The 17,669-nt window shown below is 43.2% G+C and overlaps 1 protein-coding gene across 2 annotated transcripts in view; it reads left to right on the top strand.

Moving 5' to 3' along the window:
- Nucleotides 1–17,669, top strand: part of Csmd1 (CUB and Sushi multiple domains 1) — a 1,596,844-nt gene that overhangs the window by 1,566,045 nt on the left and 13,130 nt on the right. Inside the window, exons 58-66 of one of the 2 annotated variants that reach the window (XM_052751770.1) lie at nt 1,424–1,600; nt 2,154–2,333; nt 5,832–6,005; nt 6,825–6,998; nt 8,122–8,195; nt 11,067–11,178; nt 12,871–13,050; nt 14,310–14,354; nt 17,113–17,274. In XM_052751770.1, coding sequence (XP_052607730.1) covers nt 1,424–1,600; nt 2,154–2,333; nt 5,832–6,005; nt 6,825–6,998; nt 8,122–8,195; nt 11,067–11,178; nt 12,871–13,050; nt 14,310–14,354; nt 17,113–17,274 — 1,278 coding nt within the window. The remainder of the gene's footprint in view (nt 1–1,423; nt 1,601–2,153; nt 2,334–5,831; nt 6,006–6,824; nt 6,999–8,121; nt 8,196–11,066; nt 11,179–12,870; nt 13,051–14,309; nt 14,355–17,112; nt 17,275–17,669) is intronic. The other variant, XM_052751771.1, reaches the window with a different exon arrangement.

Below are 17,669 nucleotides of genomic sequence, written 5' to 3'. Positions count from 1 at the left end.
TAGGTGATTTAGGAAGCTCTACACATGGGTATTTTATCAAGTATTATCAGCTAGAAATGTCACTACCGTTCTTTGTTGATTCTTAGGTTCTAGTTTGGACTACATGTGATCCCTTGCTTTGAGAGACTTTCTATCAGCAGCTACAATATTCTAACTGCTAAACAAATGTGTATTGAATGAGCAATTGCTCCAAATAATCCAACACTGTTGTCTTTTCACTTTGAAATTTTAATTTATATTTTAGGGAACCTTGGGTGAATTGGTAAACACTGTTTAACATAAATGTCAAACAGGATATTGTTGAAAAGTCTGCCTTAGGAAGAACTGTAGGTTCAGAATCACATTCATTACAGAAGTGGATTATTATTGATTAGTTATGCCTGCCATGGACAGAGGCAGAGAAACACTGATATTTGTGTTTTGTATTTGTTTTGCAAACAAGAATAAACTCAACTTGAGCTTATGTGCATATTCTACATGAAATAAGAATTGACTACTTCCTTCTGTATTTTAAGAGAAATGCATCTTTTTTTTGTTCTCAGGACTAGGTTTAAAAGTGGAACAACTAAATATACAAGCATGTTTTCAAACACTCAGAGAATGTCATGCTGTAGTCTTCCTGTTAATTATCCAGTAATGGTCTCATGACTTATTATCTTCTCCTACACATCATTGTGACAGGGCTGAGGTGAAAATACAACAATTATTCTGATGATGGTCTCAAATACAAATGACAAAATATTCAACATTGAGGCCATCATTGTGGTCTGTCCCCAGTAGAAGGGGTATTTCCTCTTCTTGGTGGCTAAGGTGCACACAGTGAATGAGAGCCCTGCCCTGTTGCACTGAGCACCATTAGCTGAGGTCTCTGGGCCTGTAGGGAACATTAAGATACTTTTGAGAACAATGCAAAGGGAAACCATGTGGCAACTAATTATATAGCTGTGGGTAGATTTGATAACATGAGGGAGACTCTGTTCCGATAGGTACAGTTACTTGCATTCCTGAAGCATTCTCTGCTCCCCAAGTGAACTCTGCTGGGGATAGAACACATGGCCCTAATTTTCCAGATTTCAAACAAATAAAGAATGTTATGAAGGATGATGTTTTTGAACTCTAATACCATATAATACCTTTTAAAGTCATGATAATTCTACATTGCTGAAAAGTGTGTTCAAGCTTAGAGTAGCAATGGCTTTTCAATGTTTCAAATGCATGTTTTGATCAGAAAAGATGTGAAAATACAGATTTTACTTTTGTGACTAATCAAGTAAATCTGAGGGTCAGGTAAGACAAAGGCTGAATTTATCCCATACAAATGTTCTCACATTCCCATCAGGCCCTCATGCCCATGGGTCTCCTTTGTCTTAAGCTTCGGTTCTGGCTTACTCCCTTCTGGGCCACTGTTTTTGCCTCCTGACAGCCGTGTCCTGTGGAAACCCGGGCACCCCCACCAATGGGATGATCCTGAGCAGTGATGGCATCCTTTTCTCCAGCTCCGTCATCTACGCCTGCTGGGAAGGCTACAAAACCTCAGGGCTCATGACTCGGCACTGCACAGCCAACGGGACCTGGACAGGCACAGCACCTGACTGTACAAGTCAGTACCTGCTCAGGTGGAGCCAGGGGTGGGGGGTCCAGGAAGCCCAACGGCTGAAGGAGACAGTAGAATTTCCCAATCTATGGATCCTGTAAAATCAGCATAAACGATTACTTTAAGTTTGGTGTGATGCCCTGTTTTCTTGGAGGCTTTAAGAGTCCGCTTCTTTGATGTACACAGCTGAAGCTATTTAAATGGTCAGTTCGGCTGTGCAGTGAAGGAAGAACCATAGAGAAAAGCAAGGCTTCTCTGGCTCCAGACAGCCTAGTTTCAAGAGAAATAAGCTATCTCATTCTTGTCTATAGCTATGGGTGTGTCTTGATTAGGAACAGCCAGAGCTGGCACCCGCTGGCAACCACACCACCACCTATCAAATAGAACAGCAGTTCACAATGCCAAACACAGCCCCTTGGCAGCAGGTGGGTGGAATCGGTGCTCTGGGGCCGGGCACCTCTCTGGTTCCCTGCTGTATCCCAGAAGAGCGCTCACACAGTTTGGTTCCTGTCATGATAAATTGCATCTGTCCCGTTCTTTTCTGCTACCTGCCTCTTAGTCATCAGTTGTGGGGATCCTGGCACGCTGCCCAATGGCATCCAGTTTGGGACAGACTTCACTTTCAACAAGACTGTGAGCTATCAGTGCAACCCTGGCTACCTGATGGAACCCCCAACATCACCGACCATCCGCTGCACCAAAGATGGCACATGGAATCAGAGCCGGCCCATCTGCAAAGGTGTGTACCATCATTTATTTGACGGTATGGGTTTAGAAGTCTTTATAGGATTGTGCTGCACTCATTTTGTGCTCATGAAGCAGTTCCAACAGCCAGGAAGAATTCTCAGGAATTCTCAACCTGTTTGTAAATATCCACTCACTTTATTTTCCTGACTAATGGGTGACAGTTTTACTGATGGAGAAACCGAGTTATGCAGGGCTACAGTGAATGACTCAATATTAGAATTCCCTGAGTGAAGAAAGTAAGGTCACTAGGCGGTGATGGTGCATGCCTTTAGTCCCAGCACTTGGGAGGCAGAGCCAGGTGGATGTCTGTGAGTTTGAGGCCAGCCTGGTCTACAGAGTAAGATCCAGGACAGGCATCAAAACTACACAGAGAAACCCTGTCTCGAAAAACAAAAAATAAAAATAAAATAAACCAAGAAAGTGAGGTCTATGTGACTCATCCTACCTCTAGAACAATGATTCTCAATCTTCCTAATTCTGTGACTCTTTACCACAGTTCCTCATGTTGCAGTGACCCCCAACCATAAAAATGTTTTCATTGCTACTTCATAACTGGAATTTTGATAGTGTTTTGAATGTAATGGAGATATCTGTGTTTTCTGATGGTCTTAGGCAGACCCTGTGAAAGGGTCATTCCACCCCCAAAGGAGTTATGACCCACAGCTTGAAAAACCACTGCTCTAAGGGATATGTTTAGATATAGCAGCTTCAGGCACTCTCGATAAATAAGCTGATGGTGGTCATGGTACATAGATGGTTGACATGATGGTGAGTCTAGTTTCCGGAATGTCGAGGCAGAAGCACACCAGCTGGCCATCTGACAATGACAGAATACAGACGGAGGGTCAGCACTGGAATGTTCTGGGGTCAGATGTAAAGAGGAAAGGTGGACATACATTGAGAAGGATCAGGAAGGCTTGTGGCTTACACAGCCTGACACCAGTAAATGGGCAGGTTCTGGCCAGACGGGGTAGGATGGCTTGGCGTACTCACAGGGAAGCTGTGGCTGCAGGGGATCTGCATGGTCAGGATGTCCCACCATCAGAAGACGAAGCATCCCAATGTGTTCTCCTCTTACTGACTTGGAGTGAGACGAGAGGGGAAAGAAAAGCTGATGCTGGGAAGCTACGGTGTCTGTGCATAAACGCATGGCATTTTCCCCATCTGATTGGGAACCAATGCGTAAGAGTGGAAACTGGGACACTGAGAAGGTCTAGGGAAGGGCACTGTCATCTGAGTCTCTGAAGGACTCCTGGGTTGGAGAATTTTTTTGTGAGGCTTCCTGAGTCCTTGGTGCCCACAGCTCTTGTTTCCTCCCCCTCTGACAGGGCATGCTATTGGGTCACCCTTGTTCTTCCTGATGTGTCTAAGCGTTTCACACTCTTTTCTTGTCTTTTATGTCCTTAGTGGCCCAGCACCATGGTTGCTGTGTAACAGGCACCACTGGGTGTGTACTGACACTCTCCAGCTGTGTTGGACAGATTTAGGTCAAGGGTTCACAGTGGGAATTGGTGAATCAACACTCTGGCTGCTGGGGTTCTGTGTGTACTTCTCTAGACTCTGTTCCTTTTAGTAATACTCATCATACTCATCGTCAGTACCAGGATCCTTCTTGATACCCCCTACTTCCCACTCTAGCTCTTCTTGGCCTTTATCCTACTACTCATGTGGTATCCTATGCTGAGCCCTAGGGTTCATTCTGTTCCCACCTGGAACCTTTCCCTGCAAGGTTTCCTTGCACAAATACATGTCCTCCCCCTTCCCAATCATCAGCTCTGAGAAGTTCTCAAGAAGTATTTGCTGAGCAAATGACTAAATGGGCAGAGGGTTGAGTGTAACATGAATTGCTAAACGGTCTTATAAATAGAAAACCCAGAGCCAGATATAGGGGTGAAAGCTAAAAGATCAGAAAGCAGAGCAACCCAGCCAGTAGTTCTTAACCCTACAAAATCCTGAGCCTAAAGAGAGTGAATTCCTGTTTCCTCACGCCTTTTATACCTTTCTCTGCCCTGCCATCTTACTTCCTGAGATTAAAGGCATGTGTGCTTCCCAAGCAAAGGCATGAGATTTCAAATGCTGGGATTAAAGGTGTGTGCCACCATGCTTGGCTCTGTTCCCAGTATGGCCTTGAACTCACAGAGTCTCAAGAGTGATAGGATTAAGGGTGTGTGTCATCACTGTCTGGCCTCCATGTCTAACCTAGTGGCTAGCTCTGTTCTCTGATCCCCAAATCAGTTTTATTGGGGTGCACAATATCTCACCACAGTTGAGTGTCAGAGCCAGGGCCCACTTCCACCTGCTAGATGCATGTGGTGGCTGCTGTGTGCCCCACAGGTGCTTCCCCCATGAGCTGGCATGGGTGAGGATGAACACTTGCAAACATGTCCTCCCCGGCTGCCTTCTGCCCTCCACAGTGCCATTGACAGATTCCGAGTCTGGAAGCTTCTCATCTTCAGAGTGGATTTTCACATGTTGCTTGGGGAATTTTCCCATTTTATAATAATCTCTGGAGTGGGGAAGGTGGACCCATGAGCCATCACCACAGAATGGCCCAGTGGTCTTGCTTTGTCTTTGCAGTATCCCAGGAAATGGATACTGAACCCCCAAACTCAAATTAAACTCTGCAAGTGTCATTTCATAGGACTGTGTTTAGCCATTTATGGATTAGCTCTTTAAAGGTCACTCAGGGTGTCTGGGGAGACGGTTCAGGAGCCCTTTGGTTTCTAGCACCCGTGAAGGGGACTTAGAACCACCTGTAACTCCAGCTCCAAAGTGTCTAACACCTCTGGTCTCCTCAGGCCCCTGCACTCACACATACACATATGCACACAAAAATACAGGTAGTTAAAATCTTTAGAAAATTATTATTCATGAATGCATGAGTATCTTTGACAAGTCATATGCTATCTTTAAATAAATAAAATTGTGGATGTCGGGAGAAAGTCTCGCCAGCTGTAACATAAATTGGAAGGTTTCACTGATGTCGTGTGGTCAAGCCCTCCTTAGGTTTGTTCCTAGTATCAGGAATGAAATGACCTAGGATTTTTTTTTTCCCTTTGGCCATGTGTGTGACCAGCACGGAGGATTTAATACTGTTCCCTCCTGCAGTGCTTTGTGGTTGGACTTCATTGTTACTCTTACATATTTCGTCTGGGCTAAAGAAGAAATAACTGGAGGAAAACTCTCATGTTGTTAATGTTTTTGGAGATATTATTTCTATTTAAAAAAGCATCAGTGATGCAGGGAGGGGGCATGACAGGGGCCAGAGTGGGAGATGTAGTTGCGGGGCGGGGGGGGGGGGGGGGGGGGGGGGGGGGGGCATAGCAGGTGCTATGGTGGTATGGTTTATGGCAAGATCTAGGATGGGTGCTATGGCACAAACTGTGGTCAGAGCCGTGATAAGAGCCACCGTGAGAGATGTGGTGGGGAGAACATAAACAGCCCCACTGGTGTGTCCATCAGGATTTGACCTGTTTATTCTTGGCAACAGCTGTCCTATGCAATCAGCCTCCTCCAGTGCCAAACGGGAAGGTGGAGGGGTCAGACTTCCGCTGGGGCGCCAGCATAAGCTACAGCTGTGTGGACGGCTACCAGCTCTCCCACTCGGCCATCCTGTCCTGTGAAGGGCGTGGAGTGTGGAAAGGAGAAGTCCCTCAGTGCTTGCGTAAGTCCTAGGGTAGAGTGTGCCCTGTGATGGCAGACACTCAAGGGGGTACTTTCAACAGCACAGTGGTGTGTAGCTGTGGTCAGCAAGTGTGGCCAAAGGCAGGTGTTATTATGGGTCTGGGGTGGTTCAGAGATTCACCAGTCTTACCATTAATAAATTGCAACAAAGAAGAGGCTTCTATTTAGATACTGGTGCCAAGTCTACATACCAGGGACTCCAGATTCCTAAATACAGCACCCAGCCCAGCTACCTCAGCCAGGTGTTTATAAAGGCAAAGAGTAGCCGGGCGGTGGTGGCGCACGCCTTTAATCCCAGCACTCGGGAGGCAGAGCCAGGAGGATCTCTGTGAGTTCGAGGCCAGCCTGGTCTCCAAAGCGAGTTCCAGGAAAGGCGCAAAGCTGCACAGAGAAACCCTGTCTCGAAAAACCAAAAAAAAAAAAAAAAATAAATAAATAAATAAAAATAAATAAATAAATAAAGGCAAAGAGTACTGTTACAATTTGTTCTAGCAAGCAGGTCATTTCCTACAAAGCAGGCTTGTTTACAGAAGCAGGAACAGCAAAAAAAAATTAACCCTTAACATCCCTTAATTGGAAGTCTGATTTTGCTTTATATGTCTCTTAAGCACAGAGATTTTAAACTTTTAAACATCAAGTTAGCCATCAACATAAAAACACTAGCCATCACAGTGCCTTCTCCTTGGGAGTTTGCAGGTTTAGTGGCAGAATCTGGAGAATCCATAGGACCTAAGCAGGTTTAATAGGCTAGCCTGGTCCAGACATGCTGAGTACTGACATGACCTGTTTATTTCCCCAGCTGTGTTCTGTGGTGATCCCGGCACTCCTGCAGAGGGGCGGCTCAGTGGGAAAAGTTTCACTTTTAAGTCTGAGGTTTTCATCCAATGCAAACCCCCATTCGTGTTAGTGGGTTCCTCCAGGAGAACCTGCCAGGCGGACGGAATGTGGAGTGGAGTCCAACCCACCTGTATAGGTAATGTGCGGGCACAGCTGAGGGTGTGGGGGCAACTGTGGAATGATGTTCCTACAAGGCTCAAGCTCATTTGCGCTTATGTCTTAGATAATGTCCTGTGCAAGGACCTGGTCAAATGTAGTCAGTACAGCTAAGGGAAATTCAGCCTCCTTCAAACCATGTAAACTGAGTTGGAAACCTGATGGATTCTTTCCCACCTGAGCATCTCCATCTCCAACCAGCTCAGCTTACAGCTTTGTCAATAGGGAAGGGGTGTTCTGGATGAAACAATTTTTACCATCTCCTAGCAACCGTCCCCATAGCGAAGAGGCTGTTCTTATTGTGAGTTAATATTGACCACCCACTTTCACTAAGATTCTTGTGCAAATTTATAGCAATTAAGAGCTTTAATCTCAGCAATTTTCTCAGCAATCAAATTGTTTATACCTAAAACTAAAGGCAGCATTACAAATAATTTCCATGAAACTTTTGATTCCAACTCTAGGACTATTTCCTGTGATTTGGCTTGAATGTGATTGCTCCATGGAAGACTGCTCTGTATTAACATGTCTTCCTTCCCCAGACTTCTCAGTAGATCTAGGAAAATACTTATCTATGTTATTCTGTACAAACAGCTGGAGACAGCAGCAGTGTATCGACTTCTCTGTTTACATCCCACGCATTTGAAAATGGCCCTGATATATTACCAGAAGCCTCCATTGGAATAGTGTATGTTTCTCACTTAGAAAACTTAAGAAAAATTATCAAAAAAAAAAAGAGTCTAATAGCAAAAAAAAAAGAGCAACCATGATAGTAAAATCTGTACAAACCAAAAAATCAAAGTAGAAAACGATTGGAGAGACTTTAATATTCAGGAGCAAGTATCTGTCAGCAGAGAGACATACACCAGAGAGTGAGGAAGAATGGCTTATTCTCAAATAGATGCAAATATGCAGATTGGATGTGAGCATGAAGATTAGGTGTGAATATGCAAATCTACTTTAAAATTGATAAAGCATCAAAGATGTCCTGGGAAATGAAGGCAGCCTTCATCTTAACTATTCATATAAAATATCATAGGCAATTTGAAAACATTTTCTAATTTCACAAGGTGTTACAATTTATTTTTAATTGTGAATTGCAGATCCGGCACACACCGCTTGCCCAGACCCCGGCACTCCCCACTTTGGAATACAGAATAGCTCTAAAGGATATGAGGTACTTCATTTTCATTTTCTATGTCCTGGAGGCATGAGACCTAGCCAATCGTAATCATATGTGTACATTGCTATATTCCTTAACATATTCATATTACATTTTTGCACAGAAAATCCTTTCAACCAGGACGTCTACACAGGAACCAGTTTCCCTATCTGTTAGCATTGTGCCAATGGCTGTTTTAATTTTCACTGAGTAGCACACATGACTCTGTACTTTTGATTTAGTGACATAAAGGACAATTACCAAGTCAGTGTGACTTGTTACTGAGACATAAATAACTCCATGTGACGACTAGATATAGTTAGAAAATGGCACACATTTCCAGAAAGAAAAGCAAAACCAGAAGAAAAAACTGTGTTCCAGTCCCCACGCCAAGCTTTGCCATGATATCCATTCTCAATATGATCTTGTAAAGTACCTTGAATTGTTGGCACACAAGTATCACTTTGGAATGTTCTTTTTTTTTTTTTTTTTTTTTTTTTTGCCTTTAATAGGATGTGCATTATTGCTACAATTAATGGAGAAACACTTCAAATGGAAGGTGATGAATTTGATATGGCAAGCATCAGCCATCCTTAGTGTGATTCCCCCAGGTGACACCTGGCTGTCTATGACATGACTCAGACACCCAAAGTTAGATATGTTTGCTGTTTTCAAGTTAATAGCCCCACCAGTTTAGAATTAAAGTCTTTTCCCTCAGCCACTTCATCGTAGCTCTCAAGAGCGCTGGAGTGTTTCTATTTTTAACTGGTCCTATCCATCTTCTCTTGTTATTTTGTCACTTCTCTTTGGAGTACCACAGAATAATTCTCACAGTAGATGGGTTAGCACATTGTGGATGATGATCCAGGTATGGCCTCAGGCTTCAGATAAATGCCTCCTGACAGGTAAATGTTCAGTTCCAAATTTCTGGTCATTTGGAAAACAAATGGATATTGTTCTCATTGACTCACCTTGGAAAATGATTACTATCGGTCACCACAGATTTCAGGATTTTTTAGCCTATGTGGGCACAACCTGCAGTCACAGAGATGGCAAAGTTGCCACAGTCCTTGTCTCCTCACAAGAAGCTAAGAAAGATAGAGAAATAACTCACCCACTTCAAAGAGAATTAACCAAGGACAGCGCCCAACAACGTGACTCACTATCATTTAAAAGACACAGGCATGGCCTTTGAAAGTTAAGGCTGGAACTGGGAGATAAAGCCTCCCCAGGGTCTTCTTTTTTCTTCATTAGAACCTGATGTATGTTTTCTTGAGCTGTGTCCTGAAACACCACCTCCATGAAGGGACCCTCTTAAGTTCTGGAATATTCCATTTGCACTATGCTAATTGCATAAATGGAGAGAGGAGTTGCCTGCCAGCTGTCTAGTCAGTCCTGTCCCATAGAGTTGCAGTCCAGGTCAGGTACACTCAGGTCGCACAAATTGGCACATCTGGCTAAAACTGATTTACTGAACAGGGTGCTGCAGTGGTTTCTTGTGCCATGAAATGGCAGGGCTCTCTTCCTCTTCCTATTGGTGCATCCCATCAATGTGCCACCAAGAAGTCTGAGAGGTCATATCTGATTGGAAGCATCCATTCCGGAAAGGGGGCAGGTTGTTATTTCTCTCCAGTTGGTACCAGTTCTTAATTAGAACTTTAGATACATTTGTTTTTCTTGGATTATAAATCCCCCTTCTACTTTACCACATGATCAGAGCACACCCCCATCACATCTCTCATTCAACATGCTAGCTGGGTTCTCACGGTTTTAATTATAGTTTCCCTAAAATCCCCCAGTGTGGGTGAGGGTAAAGTAAGGAATAGAGTTGGCTAGTGCTCATGAGAAGACAAAGAACAGTTTAAACTCTCCAAGCTGGGTGAAGATGGGTTTTTGAATCTTTGGACTCTTGCTTGGTGCGAACAGAATGCTGTGGATGCATCAAGCCCCAGCAGAGCTGCCCCTCGGCCATCAGCTTTCTCAAGGCAGTTGTTTCTTCTCTCTACCTTGCCTGTGTTTGTGTTTCAAGTGTGGGAATCATGTATCATGACCATAGGTCATTGTCTAAAAGAAATCTGTCTTTCTAGAAATCTCCCCTGGTTAAGGTAGAAACAGGAGAAAGACTGTGGAGGGAGCTGTAGCACTGACTGGCCAGTGACTCTGGCACATGCCAAAGCCTGGAAATAACAAGGCTCCTGTGTAGAAAGAAAGCAGGAAAGAAACAGAGAAGAGGCAGAAGGGAAGTCTGCAGATAAAGCAGGACTCAGATGGGAAAGATGTTCAGGGAACCGGCATGGTTCACACATCTTGACACATTGAGTTGTGAGGGATCCCAGGAGAGCACAGCAGGTGGCCAGCCTTCAGAGCCTTAACAAAAGCAGTCCCCAGGTGCTGTCTGGGGTTTCAAATACAAGGAGCAGAGGGAAGGAAGCAAACCAACAGGCATAAATGAAAGAAGGAGACTTCTAAAATGCAAAAATGTGTGTGCATTTGTTGTTTGAGCCAGGCTTACAACCCACAACCCAGGGTAACCTGAAACTCACTATGTAGTCCAGGCTGGCCTTGAACTTGCAATCTTCATGTCTTAGCCTCCTGTAATAGGCATTTGTCATGATGCTAAAGCATACTCTGTTGACACAAATAAACAACCATGTTGATTGTCAGATCCAGCTCCTGTTCTCTCTTCTTTAACACCATCCCCCACCCCCTCCCACTCTTCAGCTGCCATTACTCAGCAAGTAGTCTGTTTTGAGTGTGATGCTCTGCCATGCATATAGAAGTGGTGTGCTGATCCCTGTGGAGGCTCAGTAGCATAGGTCACTGGTACACCTCCCCTGGTTCTGGGGTGCTGTCCTTCCTCTGCAGCTCTGTTGCTTTTCTCCTCAGGTTGGAAGCACCGTGTTCTTCAGATGTAGGAAGGGTTACCATATCCAAGGCTCGACCACACGAACTTGCCTTGCAAACCTCACATGGAGTGGGATACAGACAGAATGCATACGTAAGTCCAGGTTCTTCCCCCATAGCTGCAAGAACCATTGGCGAGTGTCTGCAAAGAAGTCACAGTTCCCAGGGAAACTGTGAAGAGCAATAGGTTTGTTTGTTTTTCATTCTCTAATTCTAAATGTGTGCATTTCTCCAAATGCACCTAAGGTTCCTAGACCAGTCAAACCAACCAGACTGAGGGCCTGATCATAATGATGGTCTTCAACCCCAAGATTCAATGCATCAGGTGGGAAGGAAGAGGCAGCAGGTGACAGGCAACTAGGTTCCCAGCTGATGTGAGGCAAATGCCAGAAACCCAGGACACAGAGTGACTTCAAACTCAGTACTGCCTTGAGCATGCAACTGTCCTTCCAACTGTCTACACTCTATTTACTGGATCAAAGAATGAGCCAGACACTCAGTATATGCACTCAGAATGGAGTTGTAGCTAGAGACTCACTGGAAGTGTATAACGACTGATCATTGGAATAGTGATGGATGGATTGACTTTTACTTTGTGATTCAATCATGAGGATGAGGAAGTGCTGTGGGAATGTGTACTGAATGATTCATGTCACCTACCACTTACCTTAGGCAATCCCATACCTTGCTATGTTGAGCATAAAAGCATTAGCTGAATGCTGTGAAAAGTTATTGCTATGGCAGGTAAGGTGTAATTCACTGTGTCTTTCCTTGTCAGAATGATCAGGTGTGCACTTATTTCAAAGCTGATATATCTATCTCACTTCTCAGCCATGTGGAGAAGCTATGTATATACCTGCACACGGCCATGCACTCACACACTCAAGTGTGTATATGTGCATTATGAAGGTGGCTATCATGCAGGAATAAAGATTGAAAACTTGCCAAAATATGAACTATTGACAATACTTAGAGCAACTAAATTCACAACTGTAAAATTAGAGGCTCACAAGTCCTTCACTAAAGACATGTATGTTTTTTATAAAATGTATGGGTTTTATTTATGGTAGGACACTAGTATTCCAACTTTATTTGTTCCAAAATTATTTATATTTTTAAAAGATATAAGAACTTATCATTGTGGCTTATATAACTTACAATTATGACTAAACTTCTAAAACATGTCAAAAATTAACACTTATTTAGATAAGCAATAAATATTTTTGATGATGCCTGACAAGAATCCAAGCATATATCTGATCATGTTAGCTTATTGGAGAAGTTATTTTTAAAGATTTACTTTCACTTTTATTTGTGCACATCTATATGTTCTATGTGTATGCCAGTGTGCACATAGGCTGGAAGAAGGTCCACTGGAGCTCGAGTACTAGGAGGGTGTGAGCCCCCTGACATGGATGCTAGGAGCCATACTCAGGTCCTCTAGGAGAGTAAGAAGTGCTCCTAAACACCAAGCCATCTCTCCCACCCCACCCTAGGGATTTTTAACATAGTATTTCTCTTGTATTATACCAGAGTATTCTGTTTTTATGAAAGCTGGGATCTCTCCTCTAAATTTATATACATAATTTTACACTTATATGTGTATTGTATATGTGTGTGTGTGTGTGTTTGTATGTATGTGGTATATATTTCTCAAGTATATAATCCCTAATTCATAGCCCTTTGTAGAATTTTCCTTTTTAGTTCCCATGAATACAAGTAATGTAGCAGTTTAATAATGAACAGAGAACCCCAGAGCTTTTTAACGGAGTAAATGCCTTTGCAGCCCATGCCTGCCGGCAGCCAGAGACCCCAGCCCATGCAGATGTGAGAGCCATCGATCTTCCAGCTTTCGGCTACACTTTAGTCTACACCTGCCATCCGGGATTTTTCCTTGCTGGCGGATCCGAACACAGGACATGTAAAGCAGATATGAAATGGACAGGGAAATCACCGGTTTGTAAAAGTAAGTCTCTGGTGGAGGTGTGAAAATGTACTTCTGAAGAGCCAGGAAGAGCTGCCCCTGTGGTCAGGCTAGTGTGCAGGTCAAGGGAGCCTCATGTGACATTGTGATGGAGCATCAGTGCCCCATAGGCAATGCTCCACAGTGCCTAGGCTCTGTGGGCTTGGATGTGTGCAGAGAAAGTGTCCAACAGAAGGGCCAAGAGTAGATGGATGCGTATACTTGTTTGTTAACTGAATTTTAAGCTGCAGAGGAAAGCTGTTTGGCTGAAGGAACGTGTTCTGCTCTGTGTTAAAAGAACAATATACTCTATGATGTTGGAAAATGGCATTATCTTTAAAAATGAGAAGTGTCAATAAATGTCATCAGCAATCCGAGCCCGAGCATATATAAAATGAGCAGTGTTGTTTTTAAGATCACAAGCCAATGGGTGGTGAAACGCCAGCTTTTCTATTACTGATCTTGGTTCTACTGCAAAATTGCAATCAGCATGGAAACGGTGTCGTGAATCACTCACAAATGCATGTGTTCACTGAGGGGAGAACTGAGTCTGGGTCGGGTCTGATGAGAAACGCCACCAGCATCTGACCCAGCACACCCCGTGTGACAATCATTGGCAATGGGTGTGGACATCTCAGCGAACCAAGGCATCCCAACTTCAGCTTGAATTTCCTGGGACCCATATGTTCACAGTTCTCAAGTTAGAGCCTCATTCCTTATCATAACTAGAGAGGAGAACAGATATTTATAAAATAGCTTGCAGTTTAGTATAATGCTATAAGAGCTGAGGGCTTAGGAATCTAACTTTGACCAAACTCAATAATGTTTGGGGAAAGGAAGTTGACATTCTTCAATGTTATCCTATATATCCACAGATGTAGTGGGATTGACTAATGAGGGACTGTGACATTTTTCTCACTTGGGATATTTCCTGCGGGTGTCAGCAATGGCTGTTCAGAGGCTGTCAGGAACTCCCTATTGGCCACCCTCATTTGCAAGGCTCTCTGTTGTAGCACCCTTAGTGCAAACCCTGTTCTAGAGGCACAACACGGGCCTCACCACCCAGCTCAGCATTGCCGCAAACGCAAGGAGATTCTACTGTGAATACCCGGGTCGAAAGTGTTTATGCATACAATATTTATATTTTGTACATTTTTATAAATCCAGAGGAAGGAGAATCGCTTCAATTTGACAATTTTTTTCAACCTGATTCCAAAAAAATCAATGTTTTTGAAAATGATAATTTGTCTTTTTACTTGTAGGTAAAGGAGTGAGAGAAGTTAATGAAACAGTTACTAAAACTCCAGGTTCGTATACCAGAAGAGTTCTAGCTTTCAACCAAACTCATTTGTTCTCAGCCCTGCACAGTGAAATGATTTTTGAATTTAAATTTCTGAATCTGTTGGTCCCCCGTTAAGCACCACACCTGCACACACCTCTATTTCCTTCACCCTAGTGGCTTGTTAGTGGAATGTCACCACATAAAAGGAAGCCTTTGGTGTGATCACAAGGCTTCATTAGAAGACACATTGGGCATTTTGGCCCCACATGTGGTATGATGGAGAGCCTTATAAATAGGGTTGCAACCCCCCTCCTTGAGGGAGTTAGCACACTCAAGGCATTTGACAGCTTAAAAGTCATTATTTGAGCAGTTCAAATGTGGAGCCCTATTTTTTCCAGTATCTCCATAACTCAGGCATCCGCTGTCTTCTAGAATGAAGGTTTTAGCCTGCCATCAGATGTGGCCCCTTGATAATATTTCATGTGGAGAATCCAATAGATGCCATGCTGTTCCCAGGAAAAGGTGTCACAGCTGGAAAACATCTGCATAGCAGATCTGTGTCAGAAGCTGAAATGTGCACTGAGTGAACAAAATGTATCCCGAAGTTTCGTTTGAAGCCACGATTGACTTTGCTTTTAACCAAAAACAGGAAAACTTTGTAAAAATACAAAATACTTGACTAGTACTTTCCTTACTCAGGTTTTAGCCCTAGTTTCTTGGATATAAAACTGTATTTCAGAAGCCACCTGGAAGGCAGTTTGCAGTGTAGATAGTTCAAAATGCTACCTACTCCTCTGATTCTCAGATGAGGAAGAAGTCTGCCAGTGGGGTTAGGGGACTCTCCCCAGTCTGTACATGAGGAGTGAAAATGGGCTTCGATCTTTAGTTATCTTATTTAAATGTAACTTCTAAATCAATGACAAAGTCAACACTTTGCAAGACAGCATTTACCCAGGGGAAACTAAACAGAACATGCTTTTGTTGCTGTGGACTTTCAGCCTGACTTTTATTTGCCAACTTTGTGTTACAGATGTTGAAATAGCTACAAACACCTTAGTGGGCACAAACATTAGCATCAATATATACCTTTTGATCATGTCCTCTAAAGGGAAATGCTAATTAAAATGGGTGTTGGTCAGGGCAGTATATTATAATATAGCTCAGCGATCTAATTCTTGCCTTATTCTTACCCATGACCATCAGCAAGAGAGTGAGTTGAGAAGGGGCCCCAGATGAAAGTGTTTCCTCCATGACCAATGATCACATCTCAACTCAGAGATTGAGAAATGATCTAAGCCCCAGGTTCTTCCTAATTCTACCCAGCCAGCCTGGCTTGTCATGGTGATGTACCCACAGTGGTGGCTCAGGGCAGTGGTTGTACCATATTCAACAAAATACTCGGCTGAGCGTGTAGATTCTAATGGGTAAATGGTTACTTTAAGGGCAATTGTAACCTAAAGTAAGGTATTTTGTGGGTTTGGGTTAAAATGTCTGTTTATAAGTAGAAATGTTTAATGTTGGTTATTTATAAGTATCTTAAATACTTGTGCTGACACATCAGCCCATTACTAATTTAACTTATTTCATTCTTACCTTTATCAGTAAGTCGGGTGTACCCAAGCCGTAGGCAGCTAAGAGACTGGATTCGTCCACAATGATCAATTTGCTAGTCTGGGTTCTGTAGGCTTGACTGGTCTAGTAAGATGGGAAGATGGTCACTTGGAATGAAAGAGAAGTATGGATGTAGCTGTGACATGCCTATGACATCACCATCCATCACATCGTTAGGTTTGCCAAAGGCTCTGTATTGACAGAGAAATAAATATTTCCCCCCAACAACTCCAACACTGTTGAGACCCATGCAATCTACAGTTGATTTTGTCTAATTAAATGATAGAAGCATGTTATAAGGTAGAAATACTGAGAGTCTCAGTGCTAACATTGGTGGGTATTTACAGGGTGTAGTACTGTTCAGTTTTATATTAATATCATCAGGAGAACAGTAATTTATATATGACCATTGCCAAGGAATATACAAGACAAATTAAATATATGTAACAGACATTGAAAACTAAAGAAATATCCAAATAACCTTTATGCCAATTCTTGTCACAGAGGAATGTTATGTTCCAAAGACTCTCTGCTTCTTTATATCCATATTTAAGCAACATATATAAAAGTGACAGTTGATATTGTCATGTCTGCCTTTCAAATTAACACTAGACTATCATTTTCCCATAGAAGTTAGCATAGAGTACAAGTACAAGCTATGGGTACACCTCTTGTCTTCTCAAGGCAGGAGACATCAAGTACTGGAAAGTGCCAATTTGTTGGGAGTGGGGGCTCCTGACAGACTGCTAGTGTCATTTCCTCCAGATTTTCCACAGCTGTCAGAGAGTAAATCTGGAAGACAGTGATTGAGCAGTAGTAGTCAGGGGTCAGTAGAGTGCATTTCTTACTGGCTAAAACTAATTCAATACTGGTAGAACCAACTTACTGAACCCTCTGTACCTGGCATGTCCATCAAATCCAGCACAGCCATGCTTCTAAATAATTTCCCAAAGAGCAGTGAGAGCCTCACCACCAGCCACAGACTTGGTCTCTCTGCTCCTTTGGTGTTTTGCACATACTAGGAGCAAGTTCTCGTGGTCAACCTTGGCCCAATGCTGTCCTTAACTGTACTTCCTCACTGGGCAATCTTAGGTCTTCCTGTGTTTTGAAAATGTCTAGATTCTGCGCCTGTGCCTGTCTTAATGCGGGTCTATCTCCACTTCTACCCACAGTTCCTTCTGATGTGTTTTCCATCAATTCGGTGTGGAAGGGGTATTACGAATATCTGGGGAAAAGACAGCCCGCGACCCTCACTGTGGACTGGTTCAATGCAACCAGCAGCAAGGTGAATGCAACCTTCACCGCATCCTCACAGGTGCAGCTGGAGCTGACAGGTATGTGCCATGGCACCTCAAGGCACGTCTTCTAACTAAAACCTTTCCGGCTTTGCCTATGCTGAATGCTGTTGGAGTCCTCAGCCACCATGGTCTGCTCCTGCTAGTTTTTCTTTCCAAGGATTGTGGAGCTAACACAGAAATGGAACTCTTTTTTTTTTTTTTTTTTTTTTTTTAAATTATGTGCATGACATAGTAAATTAAGAATCCTCCATGGCTCTGGATTAAGCTGTTTGGGTGTCTTGTTTCTTGACGCGCATGTTCCTTATGAGTTGCATCATAGGTCGATAAAGGGGCCCGAGTAACACAGAAAGCTCTGGTTTACATGTCAGACATACTTCAGGCACTTCTCATGCAGCATCATTTTCAGTTTTACATGGATGCTGTGGTGTAAG

The sequence above is a fragment of the Peromyscus californicus genome, unplaced genomic scaffold (genome assembly GCF_007827085.1).
Source record: "Peromyscus californicus insignis strain IS unplaced genomic scaffold, ASM782708v3 Scaffold_23__1_contigs__length_62951481, whole genome shotgun sequence".
Classification (NCBI taxonomy): Eukaryota; Metazoa; Chordata; class Mammalia; order Rodentia; family Cricetidae; genus Peromyscus; species Peromyscus californicus.
The sequence above is the reverse complement of the archived record's forward strand: the minus strand, read 5'-3'. Positions and strand labels throughout refer to the sequence as shown.